The sequence below is a fragment of the Chrysochloris asiatica genome, unplaced genomic scaffold, assembly GCF_000296735.1.
Source record: "Chrysochloris asiatica unplaced genomic scaffold, ChrAsi1.0 scaffold00091, whole genome shotgun sequence".
Classification (NCBI taxonomy): domain Eukaryota; kingdom Metazoa; phylum Chordata; class Mammalia; order Afrosoricida; family Chrysochloridae; genus Chrysochloris; species Chrysochloris asiatica.
The window spans coordinates 4,410,817-4,434,396 of record NW_006408609.1 but is presented as its reverse complement, the minus strand read 5'-3'; the positions used below and the strand labels follow the sequence as shown (position 1 = coordinate 4,434,396).

General features: G+C 34.7%; 1 protein-coding gene across 1 annotated transcript in view; it reads left to right on the top strand.

Moving 5' to 3' along the window:
• The window catches only part of ROBO2 (roundabout, axon guidance receptor, homolog 2 (Drosophila)), a gene marked incomplete at its 5' end in the record, with an annotated part of 881,870 nt that extends 858,500 nt beyond the window's left edge, over nt 1-23,370 (top strand). The window contains 3 exons of the mRNA XM_006866447.1: nt 2,096-2,301; nt 13,789-13,962; nt 23,075-23,370. Coding sequence (XP_006866509.1) covers nt 2,096-2,301; nt 13,789-13,962; nt 23,075-23,370 — 676 coding nt within the window. The remainder of the gene's footprint in view (nt 1-2,095; nt 2,302-13,788; nt 13,963-23,074) is intronic.
• Nucleotides 23,371-23,580: the final 210 nt, after the last annotated feature.

The window sequence follows — 23,580 nt, the reverse complement described above, 5'->3', positions numbered from 1 at the left end:
TCAGGCTGCCAACCTCAAGGTCAGCAGTTCAACACTACCAGCAGTTCTGCAGGAGAAAGATGAGACATTCTGCTCCCGTAAAGGTTTATATAGCCTCGGAAACCCTGTGCAGGGTCACTATGAGCCAGAACTGACTCCACAGTACTTAACAACAAATATATGTGTATATATATATATATATATATAGTGATGGTGGTGGTGTGCCTTGGAGTCAGTTCTGACTCATAGCAATCATGTATAGGGTTTCCAAGGCTGTAATCTTTATGGGAGCAGAAAGCCTCATAATCACCTTATATTCCTTTGCTGTCATTTGCTTCACTTCATCCTTGATTAACAAACAGATTTGAAGAAATGCTTAGCGCAAGATATGGCCATCGGCATAAGATTTTCTCTAATAGTAGTTAGTATATTTGCTTTCTGTCCCTGTCTTCTCAATGAATGAGTTGTGTTGATGGCCAAGTAATAACTTGAGGCCTTAAATTCTTAAGCTATTAAATTGAGATGATGATATTTTTGTTGCTTCTAGAACTAAAATCTTTGATACTAAAGATAAAAAAAAAAAAAAAAAGATAAATCTGAGTAAGTTCAAACTCAAAATGTAGTTGGGAAAGGAATATTAAATTATTCTGAAAGAATAAATTTTTTTTCTAAAAAATTGTAAATGATAAAGGAAAATAATTTTACATCTTTAATTTAAAATCTGAGAGTAAAAATGCAAAGCCCATGATTTGTCTCTCTCATAAAGAGCAAAAGAAAGACATAATATCAGACCAGTTGCCATCGAGTCCATTCCAGTTCGCGGTGACCCCACGTGTCAGCAGAGAACTTTGTGTCATAGGGTTGGCAATCACTAGTTTGTTAGAAGTAGATCACCAGACCTTTAGTCTCAGGCACCTCTGGGTGGATGCAAACCTCCAGCCTTTCAGTAAGGAGCCAAGCCTTTTAACCATTTGTGCTACTCAGGATACATACCTCTTATACACTTGTTGTTTTTAAATGCTATTGAGTCAATTCTAACTCATAATGACCCTGTATAGGATTTTCTAGGAGTGGCTGGTGGTTAATAGTCTAATGCTTATCCCATAGCACCATATCAGGATTCCCTTATATAGCAAGGTGCTTTAAATATGTTTGCATCAAGGTAAAGAAAAGATGCAATTTGTCAAGCAAAAAGAACATCCATTTTTTTTAAAGAATTTGTTTGGTACAAATATTGCTCATCTCTTTAGGATTTTTTTTTTTTTTAAATAAAAATATGAGTCAGCATTTTCCTTTTTGGTGTAGTGCTGTAGGATAAGCATAAGATCAGTGATTTAAACGTACCAGCCACTCCTTGAAAACCCTATGCAGGGTCCCTAGGAATCAGAACTGATTCCAGGACACTAAACAACAACAACAACATCACACCATGTCAATCCAAATGATTCATGTGCTCTGAGGAGTTCTGGTAACATAGTGGTTACCAATTGGGTTGTGAACCTTTAGGTCACCAGTTCGAAACTACCAGCTGTTCCGCAGGAGAAAGGTGAGGCTTTCTGCTGCTGTAAAGATTTACAGCCTTGGAAACCCTGCACAGGGTCACTATGAGTCAGAATCGACTCCATGGCACATAACAACAACAACGACTGCTGACTGAAAGACTAGAGGTTTGTGTCCACCCAGAAATGCCTTGGAAAAGTATTGGTGATCTCCTTCCAAAACAAACCAGCCATTCTGACGTTCAAGAGGTTGGCATGAGGCAGAATTGACTGGCAGCAACTGACTGGCTATCACTCCATAAAACCCTGTGAAGAATTGAAGACTCTATATTGATTGTCTTTCCTTTTTCTTTGATGAGAAGCCTTAAAAAATTGCAAGGAAAAATTCCACTATCTTTTGATCCCATTTTTCCATAAATTTTTGAGGACTAATGGTATAAGTATAACTGTTTCTGCTGAAGTATAAGAAAGCACTTTAAGGTATAAAATTTCTATTAAGTAGTTGAAAGGAAGTAGACAAAATTAGTTACTATGACTCAGAGCAAGCATGCTGTTTAATTCTAATTAAAATTGCATTGAATATTAACAATTTTTTTTTTTCCTCATATGAATTCTAGGCACATTCAAAGCAATAACCAACCTCCTCAGCCTCCGGTTCCACCATTAGGCTATGTGTCCGGAGCCTTGATTTCTGATTTGGAAACAGATGTTCCAGATGATGATGCTGATGATGAAGAGGAAGCTTTAGAAATACCCAGACCCCTGAGAGCACTAGAGCAGACACCAGGATCCAGCATGGACAATCTAGACAGCTCTGTGACAGGTAATGGAACCAATTTAATAAGAATAGCTGTCTGTTTTGTAACATTAAAATGCATTGAAAATCAAATACTTTCTTATGTAAGATTTATTCCACTCCATCTATTTCTGTAACATTTTAAATATGTTAATATTAAACACAAAATTCAAAAAGGATTTTGGAATACTTTTGCTTTGCTGCAAAAATGATAAGAAAATTCATGAATTTTAAAAAGCTTTAAAGTCATGAAAGAAAATGCAATTATATCCAGGGCTTTCATGAAAAGTTCACTGTACTAGGGAACCCGCTCCATGACATAAAAAGCCTTGACTTTTAGAAATGATGTATTTTGTGTATCAGGAGCAACATACAAATCTTAAAACACTTCTTGATATTTTAACTGTGAAATCATTCAGTGACGAAAATAAACAAAAGCCTTCAGAATAAGCCTCTCTAAGGTTATACATAGTATTATTTTTGGAGTGGAAAAAATATATAGTGAGATAAACCATACATTAATGCCTTTCATACTGCTGAATCCAATAATGGCTCCTCCGTCAAGAAGCAGTTATTTTTACTGTTTACTCGTTTGGCATCCTGTTTGCCTGCTCAATAAATGAAAAGTTGCAATCAGCACTCATCTATGGTGATCCCAAGGCTGATGCACAGCTTAGTTCCCAGGATTTAAAGTTATGAAATTTGATGGAAAATATTCAGGTTGAAATGACTGCATACAAAGTTAAACTCCAGGCTTTCTCTCCCCTTAAATATCATCCTTTGACATATGTTCTTGTTAAGTACCATGGAGTTGGTTCCGACTCATAGAGACGCAGAACAGGGTTTCCGAGGCTGTAAATCTTTACTAGCAGAAAGCCTCATCTTTCTCCTGCGGAACAGCTGGTAGTTTTGAACTTCCGACCTTAAGGTTGGCAGCTTGACTCATAACTATGCTACCAATGCCTTTAAATGGCATGTTATTGTTGTTAAGTGCCCTTGAGTTGGTTCCAACTCTGTACAATGTTTCTGAGGAGGATCTGGTGAGCTTGAATCGCTGACCTTGGGGTTGGCAGTCCTGGGTTTATCCTACTGCGCCACACCAGGACTCCATTAAATGGCATTGCTGTTGTTAAGTGCTGTCAAATCAATTCCAACTGATAGTGACCAGTATAGGGTTTTGAATAAGTGACTGGTGAGTTTGAACTACCGACCTTGTGGTCCAAACTGACTTGCAGTCCAGTGCTTTATCCTACAACACCACACACACACAAAAGTTCAGTGGTAGAATTCTCACCTTCCTTACTGGAAACCCAGGTTCATTCTCCAGCCAGTGCCATTCAAACATTGAAACTATTCATCTGTCACTGCTGTGAAACTGTACATGTTTAAGCAGAACTTCCAGACCAAGACAGTTTATGAAGAAAGGCCTGGTAAATTGCTACAGAAAATTAGCCACGGAAAGCTCTATGGAGCATTATGGTTTGATCCCATTATGCATGGGTATTCTATGATTGGGGAGCTGAATCCGTGGCATCTAACAACAACCACCACAAACAAGTCTAGCCTTTGCTTTTCACTTGGGTATTCTCAGAAACTCATACATTGTATTTATCTGGGTGATGTCCTTCATCCTTGAATATATTTTACTTCAGTCCCTTTAAATTTATTTTTACTCCAAGAACTTCACCACTTTCACAGATTTTTAACTACATGTTGATGTTGTTATAAAAGTTCTGCAAATACAGATGGAAACTGGTTTATGTCAGTGATGAAGACGCATCAAGACATATGATTTTCTTCTCCATTCCTTTCTGAATTACACAATGAGTAATATATAAGCCCGCTTCTCAGTGTTTCTTCTTACCCAGGCGCTGGCGTGCTTGCCAGGCTAATTAAGATTTAAGAACTGCAGATATATACTGCTGTGATTTGAAATCCAGATCCAACTGAAGGTGGCAGAGCAAAAGTTTAAATCTTTGAATGCAGAGAGATGACTTATGAGCGCACTATTAAATTAAGCCCCTTTGCAGGGATTTCTAGCATAATCTCCTTCAGGGTAAAATTCTGCATATTTTTGCATATCTCACTAATGATACTGATGCCTTTCCATTAGAAATGCAATAAAGAATTGCAATAATAATGCATAAACAGTCAGCTACAGTCCATGTAGTTCTTTTATTAAATATTGTAATGTCAAAGATGCTAAATATATCACTAAATGAGGAAAATGGCATTTTGCGTTTTTCCAGTCTCACCTGTTAGCAACATTTTAGACTTTCTAATGCAACTAAGGTTAAAAAACAATCAGCTTTCTCTTGTAACTATTATAATATTCATTTCAAATAAAGCTTTTATTACTAAGAAAGCATACTTGCTTTCCTATATGAATTCACAGCCTAATTACTGCCATACATAAAAACCTCAGGATGTTTAGGTGTGTATTCCATGATTAATTCCTCCTATGAATAATAATGCATTTCCTTAGTAAAACAAATTGTATTCTATACAAAAATAGCCAAATAGGATACTCTAAATTTTATTTTCTTGTTCAACAATAATTTTTTGGATAAGGTACGATTAAAGATTGAATTTGCTTTCTAGGATTAAGTGTAATATGGTGGTGGTGGTGCGCCAGGGAATCGGTTCTGACTCATAGCAACACTACATTGGGTTTCCTAGGCTATAAATCTTAATGGGAGCAGAAAAATCTCATCTTTTCCGGTGGAATGGCTGGTAGTTTCAAACTGCTGCCCTTGAAGTTAGCAGCCCAACAAGTAAATATAAATAAAATGTTAATAGTAAATACACTTTATCAAAAATTTGTTTGTGTGCATATGTGTTAGTGTATACAGAATGTATGAGTCAGATTTAGTAGACTATGTGAGTATTATGTGTGTGTGTAACAGTGTGGGGAGGTGCACATATGAAACTTAGGGCTACTTTTAATCATGCAAAATGAGGTGGGCAATAAAGAAGATACCATCTTGTTTGACCGTCTATTTTTAAGATGGTAAAGGCCCATGAAAAGCATTCTGAACTTACCAGAAATAACTTTTAATTCCTAATTTGTTTTTCATTTAAATAAATGCTAGTTATTTTCACCTGAAATTCCCAACTAGTTTTTTTTCATTTCCATAAAACAAATGACTATTTCTATTAAATAGAGTTAACAGATATGTTCGATCCCTAAAAGCTTAAATCAGCTAGAATGATAGTAATAAGTCTGTATATGAAACTTTATTGTTGCTAAGTGCTGTTAATCTTCCAATTCCATTTATTTTGTAAACTTTTTTGAAATGTCCTCATAAATATGTATTTATACTAATGTTGCTCTTGTTTAGTGGTGATGAGTAGATTATGATTAATACCAAACCTGTTTAGGGTTTCTGAGAAGCAGCTCGTGGATTTGAACCTTGCAGTTCAAAGCTACCTTGCAGGCCAGTGGTTATCTTATAGCACCACACCAAGACTCCTAACATAAAATTTTCTATCTGGAAATGTTAGTCTTTACCTTATCACTTAATATTAAAATAATATATCTTGAAAATAAACTTTTATTATACATTTTCCTCCTATTTAAGTTCTATGTTGAAAAAAATCCAACTCTAGTGGTGGTACTTTTTTTAGGGCTCTTATTTTTGTCATTTTTACTGTAAAATTATAATTTATATGTTTTTGGTTGCAATAAAGTATAAAAACTTTCTGGTTATAGCACATCATACTCTGTTTTGGACTCGAAAGTAAAATTGGAGGACTTTTTCTGTCTTCCGGAATATACTTGTGATATGTCTTCCCAAATACCAAACCCACTGTGCTTAGGGAACAAGGGGGAGAGACTTCAATAAATCTCTCTGTAACTTTCATGGTGGGAGTCAAGGGCAAGGGTTTCCTGAATTTAATGACACCATAATAGGAAAAAAGAAACAAGAAGCAATGAGAGAAGGCGGGGGAAAATATCCTGAGCATGCAGCCAAGATTCTAACTGGCTCACTGATCACAAAAAAGTAAAGCTGAGAGTAAGTGCTGTTAAGTGAAATGAATAAAAATTTCCTAGACTGCTGCATCCCACATAAATACCATGGCTAAGAGGAAATCATGGCTCTAAAGTTTCCTATTTTATTTCTTTGAAAGTTTTTACTGTAACTCCCACCTCAGATCAGGAAGAAAACAATAAAAACCTGGCAGCCTTATCATCTGACTCAGCCACACAGCTTTTAGAACCTCAGTCGCTAAAGAATATACTCTGAAGTCTTATTTCCATAGCAAGTCTTTTAAGGACAATATTATCAGTGTTAAGGAATATTGGAGAGAGCTTGCTAAACGTACTGATATTAGATTCTTATAAGACCTTAACTGCATTGATGTTTTTAAAAACAAGTGAAGCATTTACTTCTAAATGTACATGATAAAAGGGAAATCTTATATGTGCAATTTTTAGCTGAGAAAAATAAGTTAACAGGTGTCGTATGTCCCGAGGAAGATTTTTTTTTTTAAATTGCTTCCTTTGCTTTGCATATATAACACATATTTCTTTCTCTCTGAGGAGTGTAGGTGGAATTGTTGCATATTCAATATGTTTCAGGGAAGTAAGGACTTCTATAGATTAGACACGGTTTCCATATCTAGGCATTGGTCAATATTTGGATTGATTTTTCTAAAGACACTTATAGCTAAAGATTTCGCTTAACAGATAGACACATAGCATTTAATAATAAGTGTTCCTGGATTAAATATTGGCTGGAAAAATAGGGAATATGTAGGTAGATTTTCTATCTCATAAAAATGGTAATGCAACAATTAGCTGGGTCATATTATAAAGCACAGACTTTACTCTAGCTTAATGGATCTAAGGATAAGCATTTATCAGCAAGGAAGGATTTAGCATATAATGACATGTAAATGAATTGATGACTGATCATAAATTAATTTTAGTGCTGAAGATGTAATAGAGACACAGCAAGATGCCACTTTATCATGGTATTTTACTGCTCAGTAACATTTGAGCAACAATTTAAATGTCCTATGTGGATTTCTTCTTTAGCAGTCTGATATAAAATTGAGGTATGTTTTGGCCTTTCAGCAAATTTAAATCTAAGAAATTTGGAACGATTGAAAATGTGAACAGAAATAAATTTGGTTATATGACAGAAATTCATTTTTCATTAAATGTTTAAATATGTATTGATTATGATGGGACTATAAAGTGTCAAATTGGCATCGATTGCTTGTAATTTGCTGAGATTCTCTAGTTGAGCTGTTTTTACCTGGTGTTCATTTCAATGTTTATGTTTATATTTACATTGCTAAAGGAAAACCAATGATCACAAACATTGCTTATGTTTTATGATATGTATCAATGTCTTAAATTCTATCAAACCATAACCAAGATACATGCAAATTATTTTTTTTCTTTCTCTTTTTAGATGATTACATCACTGCTTTCTCCATTGTTCAAATAATTAACAAGAAATAGCTAACATAATATTCCATAATTAAAATTGTTGTATAAGACTACCTATAAGATTATCTTTCTGTAATTAAAAATTAGGTCATTGCTAGGAAATTGTATATCAAATCGACTCTCACATAGAATTTATAGTGAATAATGAAAAAAATTGAAGACATTTAGTTCAATATATGAATGATGAATTTCTACTGTACAAAATATATAAAAATTAAGTAATTTTTAATTCTGAAATTCCACAATTTAGAGAAGGATATATATATACATCACCACAACCACCACCATATATATATATGGAGAGAGAGAGCAGCTCCTCAGAAACCCTATACAGGGTCGCTATGGATTGGAACCAACTCTACGGCACTTAAAAACAACAAAACATATATGTATGTGTGTATGTTGTTGTTGTTGTTAAGTGCCATCCAGTTGGTTCTGACCCATAGCTACCCTGTACAGGGTTCCCAAGATGCATCTGGTGAGCTTGAACCGCCAACCTTGCAGTTTAAATGGCTTTGTAATCTGGCGCATTAACCCACAGGGCCACACCAGTACTGTGTATGTATATGTTTATATATGTATATCTATAGTTAAGTGTCGTTGAGTCAGTTCCGATTGATAGTGACCCTTTATAGGGTTTCTGAGGAGCAGCTGTTGGGTTTGAATTGCCAACCTTGTGGTTAGCAGTTCATGCTTATTGTACAGCACAACACCAGGACTCTTGCATGTATATATGTATGTTTGTGCATACATGGGGACTTCAAAAGATTTGTGGAAAAATAAAATGGAAAGGTAATTAAAATTTTCCATGAAAATTTTCAAGTTCATATATGTATATGAACATGTTGTTGTTGTTAAGTGCCATCAAGTCAGTTCTGACCCATAGCGACCTTGTACAGGGTTTCTGAGGAGCAGCTGGTGAGCTTGAACCACCCACTTTGCAGCTCAAACCAACTTTGAAGTCCAGTGCATTAATATTAATCCTAACCATATATATATATATATTTGTTGTTGTTGTTAAGTACCGTCGAGTCGGTTCCGACCCATAGAGACCCTGTTCAGGGTTTCCGAGGGTGTAAATCCTTACAGGAGTAGAAAGCCTCATCTTTCTCCTGCGGAGCGGCTAGTAGTTTCGAACCGCTGACCTTAAGGTTCACAGTCCGATTCGTAACCACTACGCTACCAGAGCTCCATATATGTATATGTGTGTATATACATATACATATTGAGAAATACAGAAGGCAGAGAGATTAAATCTTCTAAGGAGAGGAGTGAAAATGAGCTTGGGTGATAAAGAAGATGGTACGTGATTTGCACTTGCAATGGTTAATTGTTGTTAAGTGTGGTCAAGTGGGATCTGACTCATAGCAACTCTGTATAGGGTTTCTGAGGAGCAGTTGGTGCGTTTGAACCACCAACCTTGAAGTTAGCAGTTGGTTTGTAATGTTAAGTGTCATTGACTTGGTTCTGACTCATAATAGCTGACGAGAATTTACTTACAAATGTTTAGCAGACATTTGAAAATACAGAACACACCACAAGGGAGCGGAATTGGGGCTGAATTTTCAAATATTTCAAAACCGTTCTCAGTTCTAGGGTTTCATATTCTTTTGTGATCACTCACTGCATCACTTTGATTTTTTCTTATCTACTGTAAGATTATATGGCAAAGCCTACTGCATCATTTTTCCTTTCATTTTGGGCTGTTGGTCCTTGACTTGTGATTATTAACTCAGAAATGGCTCTTTCAGAGGAGGCTCAGTCGCTGGCATTATCTTGACTTTCTTGCAGTGGTCTGTGTCAAGGGAGTTTGTTTGGAAAGTAAAAAGTGTATCTCTGTGCTTTTGGCAAATAGAATCAAAACTCGACCATTCTCTGTTATATATAACACCCTTTTAACTTCTTAGATCCTTCCAACCCCTTTGGTTTCTGTTTTCTCTCTCTTGAAAGTGCATGAACTTGTGTTTTTGTATCCTGGTACCGTGACTAAGATTATAAATACTGTATCACAGCAATGTTCCCTACTATACAATTGTCTCTTAAATAGCAGAGAAAAGAGGAAATAATCTATAATACTTGAATTTTAGCCCTAACTTGTAAATATTTAATTGATTTAGACATCTTTAATAATGTCTTTTTAAAAATACTTTTTGCTCTTCCTAAATAACACAGGACAAGCAATACTTGGTAGTTTATTGTGTCATGAATTAATGGTGTATAACAACAACAACAACAAACTTAGCATAGCGGTTACATGTAGTGCTGCTAACCTCAAAGACAGCATTTCAAATCTACCAGCCACTCCAGGAGAAAGATAAGGCTTTCTGTTCCAGTAATGATTTCCTGCCTCAGAAACCCAGTACATGATAGCTATGAATCAGAACTGACTTGGTGCCGTACCACCGTTACCAAACTTAAATAAGGAGTCCTGGTGTGATGCTGAAGGGTAAGCACTGTATTGCTAATCACAAGGTCAGCAATTCAAGCCCACCAACTGCTCCTCAGTAACCCTAAACAAGATGGTTATGTAAGAACTGACTCTATGGCACAAGCTTAAATAAATTTTTAATACTAATTTTATTAAGTAACAGGTCTAAGAAAACCATAGCATTGTAAATGACTTGCCATTAATTTAAGAATACTAGTTAACAGTATCTTCACATTTTATAGCTTTTTGTACATAAAAGAGTTGTTTTTCTCTTTGTCCTGTTAGGTGTTGCCCCAAAATCCATATTAATACTGGTAATGTTCTTTATAATATCTAATAAGAGCAGTATCAAAGAGAAAACTGGCATGCATACAGTAATAAAAAGCAAAGAAACAAGCTGGACTTTAAAATTAATAGAACTTTTTGAAAGATGCGTGTTTTTCTTATGTTCTTTGATTTATACTTGATATTATTTTTCCATTGTTTTTTGTTTATTAGTTTTCATTGTTATTTAATGTTTTTTGTTTATTAGTTTTCATTGTTATTTACGGTTTTTGTTTATAAATCTTGAAATAGTTGTAGCCCTTGTGCAATACACAGCTGTAGGTTTCATGCAGGTTGTCAGTGGAATATGCATTCAACTTAAAAGTATATTTACATTATTTCTTTCAATGAGCTCTTGATAAATTTAAATACATTGTAACTTGTTTCAAGAAAAGAGTTTTACTCTCTGAGTTGTAAAACCTTAAAATATACACTGCAATTGTTTTTCTGGGAAATAATCATATAATGCATTTTGAAATGTAAAAATTGAACTATGTAGAACATGTTTTGTTCATGTGTACAAGAGCTACAGGTTTAAATGAGGCTCATTCGCGTGCTTGAAGAATGTTCAAAATGTGGATGTGGCTTGCACATGGCTTAAGAAGTTATGATGATTTACCTCAAGGAAGAAGCAAGGAGCTGTGGTGGCTACTTGCTTATTAGTATAGTCTGTACAAGTGGATAAGATATCCATTATTTACAACTCACTAGACAACTACATTTGTTTCTAGGTTCAATGGTAAATGGATGGGGCTCTGCATCTGATGAGGATCGTAACTTTTCTAGTCATAGATCTAGTGTAGGTAGCTCCTCAGATGGCGCCATCTTTGCCAGCGGCAGTTTTGCACAAGCACTGATGGCAGCAGCAGATAAAGCTGGTTTTAGGCTGGATGGAACTAGCCTTACAAGAACAGGTTGGTAGATTCCAAGTCAACACTTTCTGCATGAGAGAATCTTTTCTTTTGGACACTGAACTTTTTATCTCCGATTCTTTCTCTTCAGTGAGTCTGACTGCAGGGCTTTCTTTAACATGCATGAGCAAAAGTAGTGTGCTCAGTAACCAGAACTCTCTTCTGATGCTAGTTTTGCAGAGCCAAAAATAGGCTCTTCTTACCACCTTTCGTCTTTTCTTTCCTTTTCTATTCATGGTGCTGCTGATTTAATTGGAATAACCTTCGTTTGTATATTACAGCAAAAGAGAAACTATGCTATCCATTAAATTTTCAGTAACTCAGTTTGCAAAACCCGCACACAATTAATAATATACCTGATGATCAAAAATATCCAGCTTTTCTCTCCATTACTTTCCTTTGCCCCATCTTCTTCTGCAGATGTACTTTTTGGAAAGGCTTTCTCAAGCATGGGGTGAATGGGTCTAAGGCTGTCAGTCTAACTGTTCAGATGGCTGATGGTTTTATTAATTGTTTAACTGTTAAGATTTAATCCAATAATTTATTATTTATTTGAAAGGATGCTAATTAAAAATAAACCCACTGCATTTGTAAATTGAACAAAGTGATGCTACATGTGCATTACTTTTTGGAGAAATCTAATTTTAGTTTCTGAGAGTAATATATAAAAGTATTTTATTTAAAAATTATTTAAAAAGTCATATTTAAAGTATAAAAATAAATAAAATGCAATATATAGAAGACCAATTATATCATTTTTCATGTGGCTGCTCATTCCATAAGAAAGAATACGGGGTTTACTCTAATATTAGATAAGTAATCATTTACTTAATTGGTGCAAAATAATTTTAGTGTGATGCATGCTTCTATTTGAGTATGTTTATTTACTTGTAGATATAAACAACTGAACCCACTGTCATAGAGTTAATTTCTACTCATAGTGACCCTTTATAGGGTTTTAAATCTTTATAGGAGCTGATAGCCTCATCTTTTCCTGTACACTAACTGCTGGGTTTGAACCACTGACCTTGGACTGAATGAAACTGAACTAACTTAAGAAACAAATTAATGAAATATTAGGTAGATTTTTGAAATCTTGATGGTATTCAAATAATAAAGTAAAAAAAGAAACCAAGCACAAAATAAAGAAAACTTATTTTGACTCTTCTCTAAACTTAGGTTATATATATATAAAAAAAAAAAATCTTAAACTTTTCCTTTGAATTATATCACCAATATTTCTTTTGAGCATGCATTAGCAATCATCTAAGGAAATAGGAAAGGATTTCCTGAGCATTGCAGAGGTTTATTTTTCATATAGCATCCAAACTAAAATATGTTGTAATATGGTAGTTATTTGAATTTTCTTGCTTTATAAGCCATAAGTCAGAAACTTTATGTTGCCTGAGTGCTTTTTGTTGCATAGCTACAAGCAAAGCAGTGAGAAAGAGCAAGGAAACTAATAAATTAGAGGACATAAATGCATTTCTTGCATGTATGCTATTAGCTAATAATGCACAATAATTTTGTGTGAAATGAATGCATTCACAAAAGAATAAGTACATGCACATAAACCAAGACTCTTTTACCATAACCTACATGGTATCAAAATTATAAATTGTTGAAATTTACAAGCTAACGTTTTCCCAGAATCCATTTCCTCACATGTGCACATTAAACCAAAAGAAAAGGACACAGCATATGTCATTTTCCAATGACAATTGGAGTCTGCTCAGCTACAATAATACTCATCAGAAAACACCTACTGTACTTTGAATAAGGTGGTTTTTAATCAACTATCCTATACACTGATGCGATTAAGTTTTCTGCTATAAAAGGTAAAAATCATTGTGTACATGTGTGGGCAGTAAGGTCAACTTAATATATGTTTGTCTGAGCAGACCTTTCATGTAAACTTTCAAATGCAATTAGTACAAGACATTGTTTTCTTCTTCTTCTTCCTGTGCTCAGAGATTTTGATTCTGTGGATGAAATTTTAATACACAAATAAGACAATACACAATTCATCTCAAAATTAGCTTCTTTACTTTTAAGACATGAATTTTCATGTATCTGTGAATAGATCACTGTCAAGGTTAAATACAGATTCATTAAAAAAATATCAAGCTTTGATTGGGAGGTTTGCTTTTTGTCAATTTGTTTGGTGGAGGATATTGTACGTTTATTAAATATAGAACAAAATTAATGTAGCAGGGCAATTTTTTTTTCTTCTATAAAGATGGAGTAGTATTAGTATCTTCAAAGAGCTTCTTCAGGCAGGTAGACAAGTCAGTCTTAATAAGAGAGAAATACAAAAAGGGCAGGATCACTGTTTTATAGTAACATTTACTATCCCCCATTCCCCCTACCCCCTCCCCTTTTTTTTTTAGGTAAAGCCTTTCCTTCCTCTCAAAGACCTAGACCAACCAGCCCATTTTCTACTGACAGTAACACCAGTGCAGCCCTGAGTCAAAGTCAGAGGCCTAGGCCCACTAAAAAACATAAGGGAGGGCGAATGGACCAACAACCAGCACTACCTCATCGAAGGGAAGGAATGACAGATGGTAAGTGTGTCTCCATTCCTCTTGTCTCTTCACTTTAAGAGATGTTCTCTGTCCTATCATTTAACTTAGATTAGTGCAGCTATGGTAGATTAGGCATTGCCTCATTATAAAACAAGGTAAAACATTTGGCAATATGGTCTTATTTAAATAAAACACCCTCTCGTTTAGTACTCTGAAGTGATTTCTGTGTTGCTAAGCACCCCAAAATATATGCCACACCACTTTTACTGTTAATTCATTTTGTCAGTTTGGTATTTTCCATTAATTCTTCTCAGTGAATGGTCCACTTTCAGATAAAGAAAGAAAACATAAGTAACGTGTGTATTTGTCATCTTTTTAGAATATTCATGATATTATATTCATATAACCTAGATAGCTTTTTAACTTTTAAAAAATGCTTTACAAAGTGATTTAGTAATCTAGCAATGTTTTAGTTTTATGAATTTTAAAACTAAACATATGCTGCAGATCATCTTTTCGAGAAGTCCAGAAACGTTTTTTACAAAATCCATTTGCAACTATTTCACTCTTCCATGGTTCTCCAATTGTCATCAACATGTTGAGTGACTGATTTTCAATTACACTTCAGTTACAAAATAGGTGGCAAGTCAAATTTGACCCACATTTTATAGTTTGCAGGTCCAGTCAAACCCCCTTATTAATATATAGTATCAATTATTGAGGGAACTAGGCAGCGAGGTAATTAAAGAACTTGGCTGCTAACCAAAAGGTTGGCAGTTTGAATCCACCAGCTGCTCGAGGGAAGAAAAATGTGGTAGTCAGCTTCGGTAAAGATTTACAACCTTGGAAAGGCTATGGGCAGTTCTACTCTGTATTAGAGGTCAGTACGAGTTGGAATGGACTCAATGACAGTGGGATTTTTGGTTCTGTGTTTTCATCATTCACTGAATACTCATTTAAACACTGCTTGTTTCAGGGCACATAATATTATAATGAGACAGTCATATTCAATAATAAATAGTTTATGAGGCTTACCCAGCAAGGTCTCTTATGCATACATACAATTTAATTTTCTCAACTATTAAATTGTGAGCAATTATTCTCACATTGTGATTCTAGTCTAAGGAATGTGGAAGATAAGCTATTTTAAATACTTAATATCAATCCCCAATGTAAATTTCTTCTCCCTTCTCAGCATTATCCCCCACAAGCACACAAACGTCATTCTGAGATAGTTCTACTAAAGGTCACCAAGATGAATCTAGACAACCTGCACCTTAGATCATCTGAGAAGCTCTTAAAATACACCCTGGAGATTCTGATTTAATTGTTTTGGGGTATAAACCAGTTGCAGGTATTTTTCAGAGCTCCACCAGTGAATGTAATTGCAACTATATGAAGCTATGACCTAGTCCTGAGTACTCATTTCAATCCGAGGTACATAAATATAGGACAAAATGTTACTAGCTGGAAAAGAAGAAAGTCTATTCTTTATTGTTTTTTTTTTGTTTTTGTTTTTGTTTTTGTCTTTTTTTTTTTTTTTTTGGTCTTTATTAATCTCTGTCTGGCAGTCATCTTTGTGCTGACTTTTGTCATCAGATCATGCTAAAAAGACTTAAATAGTCAAACATAGCTAGTTCTTAAAGCTTTTGTGTTTGCTTATCTTTCCTTCTTGTTTTCCCTGGAAAGGGTTTCAGTGGAATACGTGTATAAGGATACAGATTTTTGATTCACTATAAATGGATATCCTGTAGAGAGCAAAAATGCTCACTATGACCTTTCTGCCTGAGATATTCTGAAGATTAGTTGAGCAATGAAGCATATGTAGTGTTGGTCTTATTCTGTCTAAAGAAAATGATTGCTCACAACATTGTGCTCATTATAAATCAAAGTATTAATGATTTTATATAATTTCCCGTCTCTGAATATTTTGGAAAGAAAAAGAAAAATCCAGTATGTTTTTCTGTGGTTTTAAAGAGACATTTGAAGACTATATCCAGAATATGTGGAAGATATAAAATAAATAATACACTTCTTTCTTTCAACAATATTTTTCTTGAAAGCTTTTTTAGGACTCATTAAAACAGGCTTCCTCTTTTAAAGCATGAACAATGTATTGCCAATCTTTCTTTAACAAAAAAAAAAAAAAGAAAAGCCCTTAATTTAAATATTCACTAGCATTCAAAAGGAGATCATGGAATATGTGTTATGAGAAAATATGTTCTGGGAGTTATAATACAAAATAAATTTTAGCTCACGTGTCTTCTGAGAATTTGATCCAAAGATGTTTTCAATGTGATACAATGACATTTATTTTGGATAACACTCTACAGATAATCATGAATTATATCATTATTTCATGACAAACGTGTATGTCATAGCATTTTTATGGTGTGAATCCATGCATCAGAAATAACTTTCAACATTTGTCCATATGTAGTTTTCCTTTGGGGAAAGTTGCCGTTCAGTAGCACTTAGTGTATAAACATTTTATAACTATTGCATCATAGATTTTACAATAGAATTTATGAGCATATGAGGGTAATTATCATGAGCTGCTATACAAAAAACCCTTGACTTCTCAGTGGCATAGCACGTGAAAGTTTCTTTCTCATTTACATAATGTTTAATAAAGGTCATGTGACTCTCCTGTAAGCTATAGCAGAAAGATGTAGTTATTTTCAATATGGAGACACCATCATTTTAAAGATAAGATCATATAACTTGAGTGAGGGGAAAAAAGAACATGGGTGATCACTTGGAGCATTTATGACCAGGCATGTACATGGTATGCATTACTCTGCTCCTATTTTATTGGAAAGAATTCAGTCACCTGACATCAAATGAACTCTAGAATAGAAAAGTAAACTTCCCTGTGTCCAGCGAGAGCATTGGTGGGAACTGCCAATATCTGCCCCAAAGAGGCTTTTTTTTTGAAAGAAAGAAAAAAAGAAACCAAAAAACAAAAGCAGCATTGTTCAATCCAAGTCTTCTACAAGTCTTCTACTTGATTAACATTTTAAGCCAGAGAGTAATCTTTGGAGCCATCTCATTGACCAGGACTGAACATGGAAGGCAGAGGGAAGAGTTTTCTTCTGAATATTAACATTTCTCCCTTAGATCAGTTTCCATCCTGCCTCACCCCACTCTTAATTCTTAGTACTTTATTCAGGAAAGTTTCTCTTTCCCAGCTCAGTTACATAGTTGCTTTTGACTTTTAAGCAAATTTATTTATTCAAAAATTATTATTTATAGTATGGAGCACCAACTATATGATATGTAATGGGAACCACACAGACATTTCTCTGCCCTCTTAGAGTTTATATGTTAGAGTATGACAATCAACCTTAATATGTGCATAAATGAAAGCATAAAACAGGAAGATAATGATAGGTACCTTGCCTGTAAAAAAAAATCATACTGAAGAAAACTGAGTTTATGGAATCAAGGAAGTGCTTCCGATTTACATAGAATGCTCAGGGAAGGCCTTACTGAGATGGTGACATTTGACAAAAGACTGGGAGAAAATAAAGGAAAGAGCAATGTTGATATCAGAGGAAAGGTCATTCCAACAAGAAGTGAGAGCAGCAAGTAGAAACCTGGGGTTTATACAATGAAAAACAAAGGAAGCATTATGACAGGAATAGAAGGAGTAAGAAAGTCAGAGAAGTAATCAAGGGCCAATATTTGAAGGACCATTAAGTTACTCTAAGTTCATTGGCTCTTATTTAAATTGGAGACTCTAGAAGTTTGTGTGTGTGTGTTTATAAGGCAGAGGAGTCATATGATAACTCTACCTCCAACTACCAAATATATATATATGTGTAGAGAGAGAGATATCACTCTAGTTGTATTGAGGCAAATTGATTAAGGGCAAGGGTGGAAACATGGAGACCAGTAAGGAGGTTGTAGAAGTACGTAGAGAATAGACGATGGTGGTTTGTGATAAGGTAGAATCAATGGAAAAGATGAGAATGGTTAGATTCGGGATATAGTTTAGAACTAGAGCTAACAAAATTTGCTGATTAAAGTAGGAAACAAGAATGTCAATAATTACTCCAAACTTTTATCTGATTTATACAGTGGAGCTGCTATTAATTAAGATGAGGAACTCTGTACTTGGGGAGCAAGTTCTGGAGTTCTATTGTGATGCATGAAATTTGAGATGTTTTCTAAACATCTAAGTGAAGTTATTTAATGTAGATTTGAGTGTAAGAGTCTAGAGTTCATGGGAGGAGAGATCTAGAGTGGGGATGTTCAATCTCTTTGTGCCTCCATTTTCTTACCTGAAAAATGAGGAAAATAATAGCATGTATCACATTGGACTTCTATGTGCTTGACATTAGTAAATCCTCAATAGGCCAGTAAGAGAATCCTCAGTGTATTGATTTAATTGAAATGAATCAACATAGAAAAGAATAATGAATTTAATGTAAGCAAATGGATTTGATGACATATTTTTATTTTTACTATGATGATTCTGAATCCTATCTCCTGCTTTCAAATTCATTTCTTTCAGTGTGTATGTAATGCTCTTTCTTAGAGTATGAAAACTCCAAGGATATTAGTTAATTATGTGGCCATATAAAATTCAGTTTAAATTAAATGGTAATCAGAATTTTAGCTAGCATAAGCAGGTACCATTTTGTTAGATTAAAAACTAGGCTGATGGAGAACAAAATCAATGACAAGATATTTTGAAAATGAATATAATACACTGGCTGTGTAAGTCTAATTGATTCAACTACTCAAATAGTTAATTTCAGTATATATCTCAAATATACTGAAGAAAGCCAGTATTGACTATAAAGAAAACAACAAACTTATTAGTGGATTATTCGGCAACAAACATCTCAATATGGGATTGCCTCTTCATTTTGGCAAATATGTTCCAAAAACCAGGTGTTTTTTTTTTTTTCTCCAGAGACCCAGTTCCCTTGAATAATTAATAATTTATACCTAATGAGAGGATATACATTAGAACTGGGAAATCTGCTCCAATTTGGAAACTCCATGACAGATAATCAGAGAACAATCAATATCAATTCAATGGACAACAGTGTCTTTTTTACTAATAAATAAAACTTCTTATGAAAGTCATTGAAAGGAGCACATTACCCTTCCTTAAAGAAACTGTCTTATGTGTGTAAGACATTTATACTTTTCCTTTTTAAATTTTACAAACAGAATATCATTAGCAACACAAAAGCATCTCTACAAAAATATGAGAAATAATCACCTCTATTATATTCATTGTCATTGTTGCTGTACTGTATAGCCAAGTCCCTTTCACTGATAGCAATCCTATGCCATGAGGAAAGCAGCCCCATAAAATGTCCTAGGCTATAGATTATTTGGGACCAGATCATTTGGTCTCTTTCCCTCAGAGCTGCTGGATGGGTTTGAACACCCAGACTTTTAATTAGCATCCAAGTGCTTAACCATTGAACCACCAGGACTTCTAATAATATGCAGTCCCCACTAGCGATTAAATAGATATTAAATTTTATTATATACTATATCTTATATTTATGAAAAAATAATATGTGCGTCTGATAGATAAGCACTGGATTATTAACCAAAACGTCAGTGGTTCAAACCCACCAGTTGCTCCTTGGAAACCATACATAAGGTCTCTATGAGTCAAAACCAGCTCAACAACATTTAACAACAACAACCACAAGGATGAAAAAATAGCTATATTAGCATGCAAGAAAAATTAGAAGAAGGTGATACTAAAGAATTTTATAAGATTTCGAAATAAACACAACTATTTTCAACAAAATAAATTTCAGAACTAGTGTAATACTTAAAGGTAAATGAAAGAATTATGGTCTCATAATTGCAGACATTCAAAATATAAAGGTATCATATCTGGAGAGCTAGTGAAAGGAAAATGAAAACTTAGCAGACTAATGAAGTTTTAATATTTGCGGATATGATATTTAATTTAGAGTCTTTTTGAGAAACGATCTATTCCACTATATCTCAAATTTTCATGATGTATTGTCTACTCTAGCACAATGAAGCAGATTCAATCTGTACTCTGAAAATGGTTATTACTTATTAAAATTAGTACATTGGAAGATTATAGTATATTAGTTGTAACTCATTAGCTAACTCATGAAACGAACAGCTAGAATTGGTTGTCAGGCAGAATGTTAATTGTATTTAATAAATGTTAGCTTAACCCTTTGACTATTGCTAAATGTGCCAAATACATGGGTAAAGACAGTCATATGCTGCATATGATACGGCACATAATTCTTAATTTCCCGAGGGTGACATTTCCTATGGAGACTGGCAGGAGAGCTTTTCTTCTTCTCAAGGCTTTTTATTGGCACAGCTGCTAGAATTTCTAGTTATCTTATTTTGTGAAGTGGCATTTCTACTTTGGTGGGATCTGTGGCAATGGATTAAATATGATAAAACTGTAAAATGCCCTTTATATGTTCAACATAAGCCTCAATGTCCAATTGAAGCACTAACTTTGCACATGTAAGAGCTGGATGGAACTAGTGAATTGTATTTCAGATGCTATAGTCACAATCATCAGAGTTCAATAATGTGCACTTTGGATATTATTTCTCCAAATTTCTTTTGCACAGGTGATACCTGTATGAGGGAAGGGTTTTCTTCAATGTGAAATAAAGCCTGTCTTTTTCATTAAATTTTAGTACATTCTAAATATTATTCAAAATTTTTAGATCTTCCACCACCACCAGATCCCCCACCAGGTCAGGGTTTAAGGCAGCAAATAGGTCCAAGTCAGCATGCTGGTAACGTGGAAAACTCAACAGAGAGAAAAGGAAGCTCTCTAGAGAGACAACAAGCATCCAACTTAGAAGACACAAAGAGCTCACTGGATTGTCCAGCTAGAACCTCCCTAGAGTGGCAGCGTCAAACCCAGGAATGGATAAACTCCACAGAACGCCAAGAAGATATACGGAAGACCCCACACAAACAAGGTGTTGGATCAGGTGTGTTCTTCCCAGTTCCAAGAAAGTATAGACTTTTACCTCTTTTTTTCTACCAGGTGTTTTAGAAGTGGCAGCTAGTTTTGGGAGGCTAAAATACATTTAGCTTGAAGTTGTAAAGAGCTCACCAGCATATGCCCTAAGGCTGAGTCCATTGGTGATTGTTTATTCCTCAAATTAATCTCTTCAGAGGGTTTTTGAGCCTAAAAGACCTTTAAAATTCATCCGCAGTGCTCAAGAGACAATTTTTTGTCTGTCTTTTAATACTTACATTGAGTCATCTTAAGACCACTAAATTTCATCTTTGTTGTTGTCATTGTGTGCCGAGGGTTTCCGAGGCTAAAAATCTCTATGAAATCAGAAAGCCTCATCTTTCTCCTGCAGAGCAGGTGGTAGACTCAAACCAGCGACCCTGAGGTTAACAGTGCAACGTGTAACCCACTAGGTCACCAGAACTTTTTAGTGTCAGTTTAATCTCTGTATTCTACTGGTTTGTTTATTTTAACTAAAGTTAGAAGAACTCACTTCAATCAGTTAGGTGAATTAACTGAAATAACAAATAAAGTTGCACAATAATGCTCATTTACAGAAACGTTTTATTACAAAAGTTTGAACTGTGCCTGCACTTTTCCAGCTGACTAATTTTAGTTGATTGTTAATACTTCGATGGGTAATATTCTTATTTGCCAGTCAAGCTGCCTAGAAATGTCACAAAAATGAATTTTATGGTTGATGGTTGGATTTTTTTTTACTGGGGGCTGGACCGTGAGCCTTTTATAGAACTGCAGTTTAGGGGATATGTCTTCTCATGACAGGATTCATTGACTATTTTTTTAAACAACAGCAATTTTTGGAAGTGTTTCCTTTTTTATTTATTTAGAAGCAATTATTTGCAGACGTGTACTCAGCCCATACATTTTCAGTTGTTTTATTTTGTCACTTGTCTAGTTTTGAAAAATGTAGGTTTTGCAAGGACCAAAGGGTGGCAATTTTAATATATAATATCCAAGGTTAATGAAATGTTTTGGATTTTACACCACTGTTCACAGAGTAATCCAGGCTGTGAGAGAAAATCAGGTGATCTTTGTTTTACAGACTAAGGAGAGAAGTGATAAATTGGTCAGCATTTTTCAGTCGTCCAATCACAGAAATCATAAACCCATTCTAGTAAGAAAGGAAAATGCACACAGAAAAAGAAAAAAAGAGAGCAAGTAAAGCAGAAAATTTTATTTAATGTTTCAAGTACAGGAAAGTTTCTTTTCCTTTTAAGGAAATATACAGTTCTTCAAATATCTTTCTATCCCAAGAAAGAAGAGAAATTTAGGAAGCTTATTTAATTTATTCATACCATACTTCTTTATCTAAGGTGTTAGAGAAAATATTGTCATCATTTGAATGAAAGCAAACATCAGGTTCCTCCAATTTTAAAAAAGAAAATTAAATTGTAGCCTCATGGAATTCTAGAAATTATTTTCAGATATTCTCTTGTTAAGCAAATTATGATTAATTGTATGCAGTTATTATTATTTTTAATAATGATTTTGTTGTTGTTTAGCATTGTTGAGTCGCTTCTGACTCATAGCGCCCCTAGGGGTGGCTGCCGTGGTGCTGCAGGATAATGCACTGGCCTGCAGAATCGGTTTGAACTGCAAGGTTGGCGCTTCGGGCTCACCAGCCGTCCCTCAGAAACTATATATATAGGGTGCCTGTGAGTCAGTACTGACTCTATGGCACTTAACAACGGGGATGGCTGGCAGGTTTGACCTACCAATCTTCAGGTCAGTAGTTCAGCACTTATCCTACAGCACCATACCAGGTTTCCTTATAATTAAGTTAATATTATATTGTGGTTGCTAAGTGTCATTGAGTCAGTTCCAACTCATACCTACCCTATATGGGATTTCCAGGAGTAGCTGGTGGATTTGAATTGCCCCGCTTGTCGTTCACAGTCCAGTGCTGATTTTACACAGTGCCTAAAATCTATTTTAATTGAACCCTGCTTCAGTGCCTATTGTAGGACAGATTAACATGAAGAAGTTATTTTAATATTTATGTTCTATTAAACCTTATATTTATAGTCTGAAGTGGCTTTTCCTGAGCTTAATATTTAAGAATTAAGTTTGTATTTTGCCTCAGGTTCCTGTTCAATTTAGTCCTTTGTGTTTCTTTTTCAGAGGAGTCCTTGGTGCCCTATAGCAAGCCCAGTTTCCCATCGCCAGGTGGTCACAGCTCATCAGGAACAGCATCCTCAAAAGGATCCACAGGACCCAGGAAAGCTGAGGTATTGAGGGGAGGCCACCAGCGCAATGCCAGCGACCTTCTTGACATAGGATATATGGGCTCAAATAGTCAAGGACAGTTTACAGGTGAATTATGTAAGTGCTTAAGGACATTATACAAAGCTACCATGATCCAGAAAGAATATAGGATTAATAACATTGCTGTAATGAATAAACTCAATCCAAAATAAATCTTGCTCCACTGTAAGAAAAAATCTTCTAATTTTGAACTGATTTGATCAAAACTTAGGCCATTTTGTTTTTTTAATGGCAGTCATATACATTTGTGCTATTTCATATTCAATTTATACTGTAACAAATTATTTTACTTTTGACCACTGAATATAATATTTATAAGATTTAAATTAAGTAGAATCCACTTTATAATTTTCTTTTCTTTT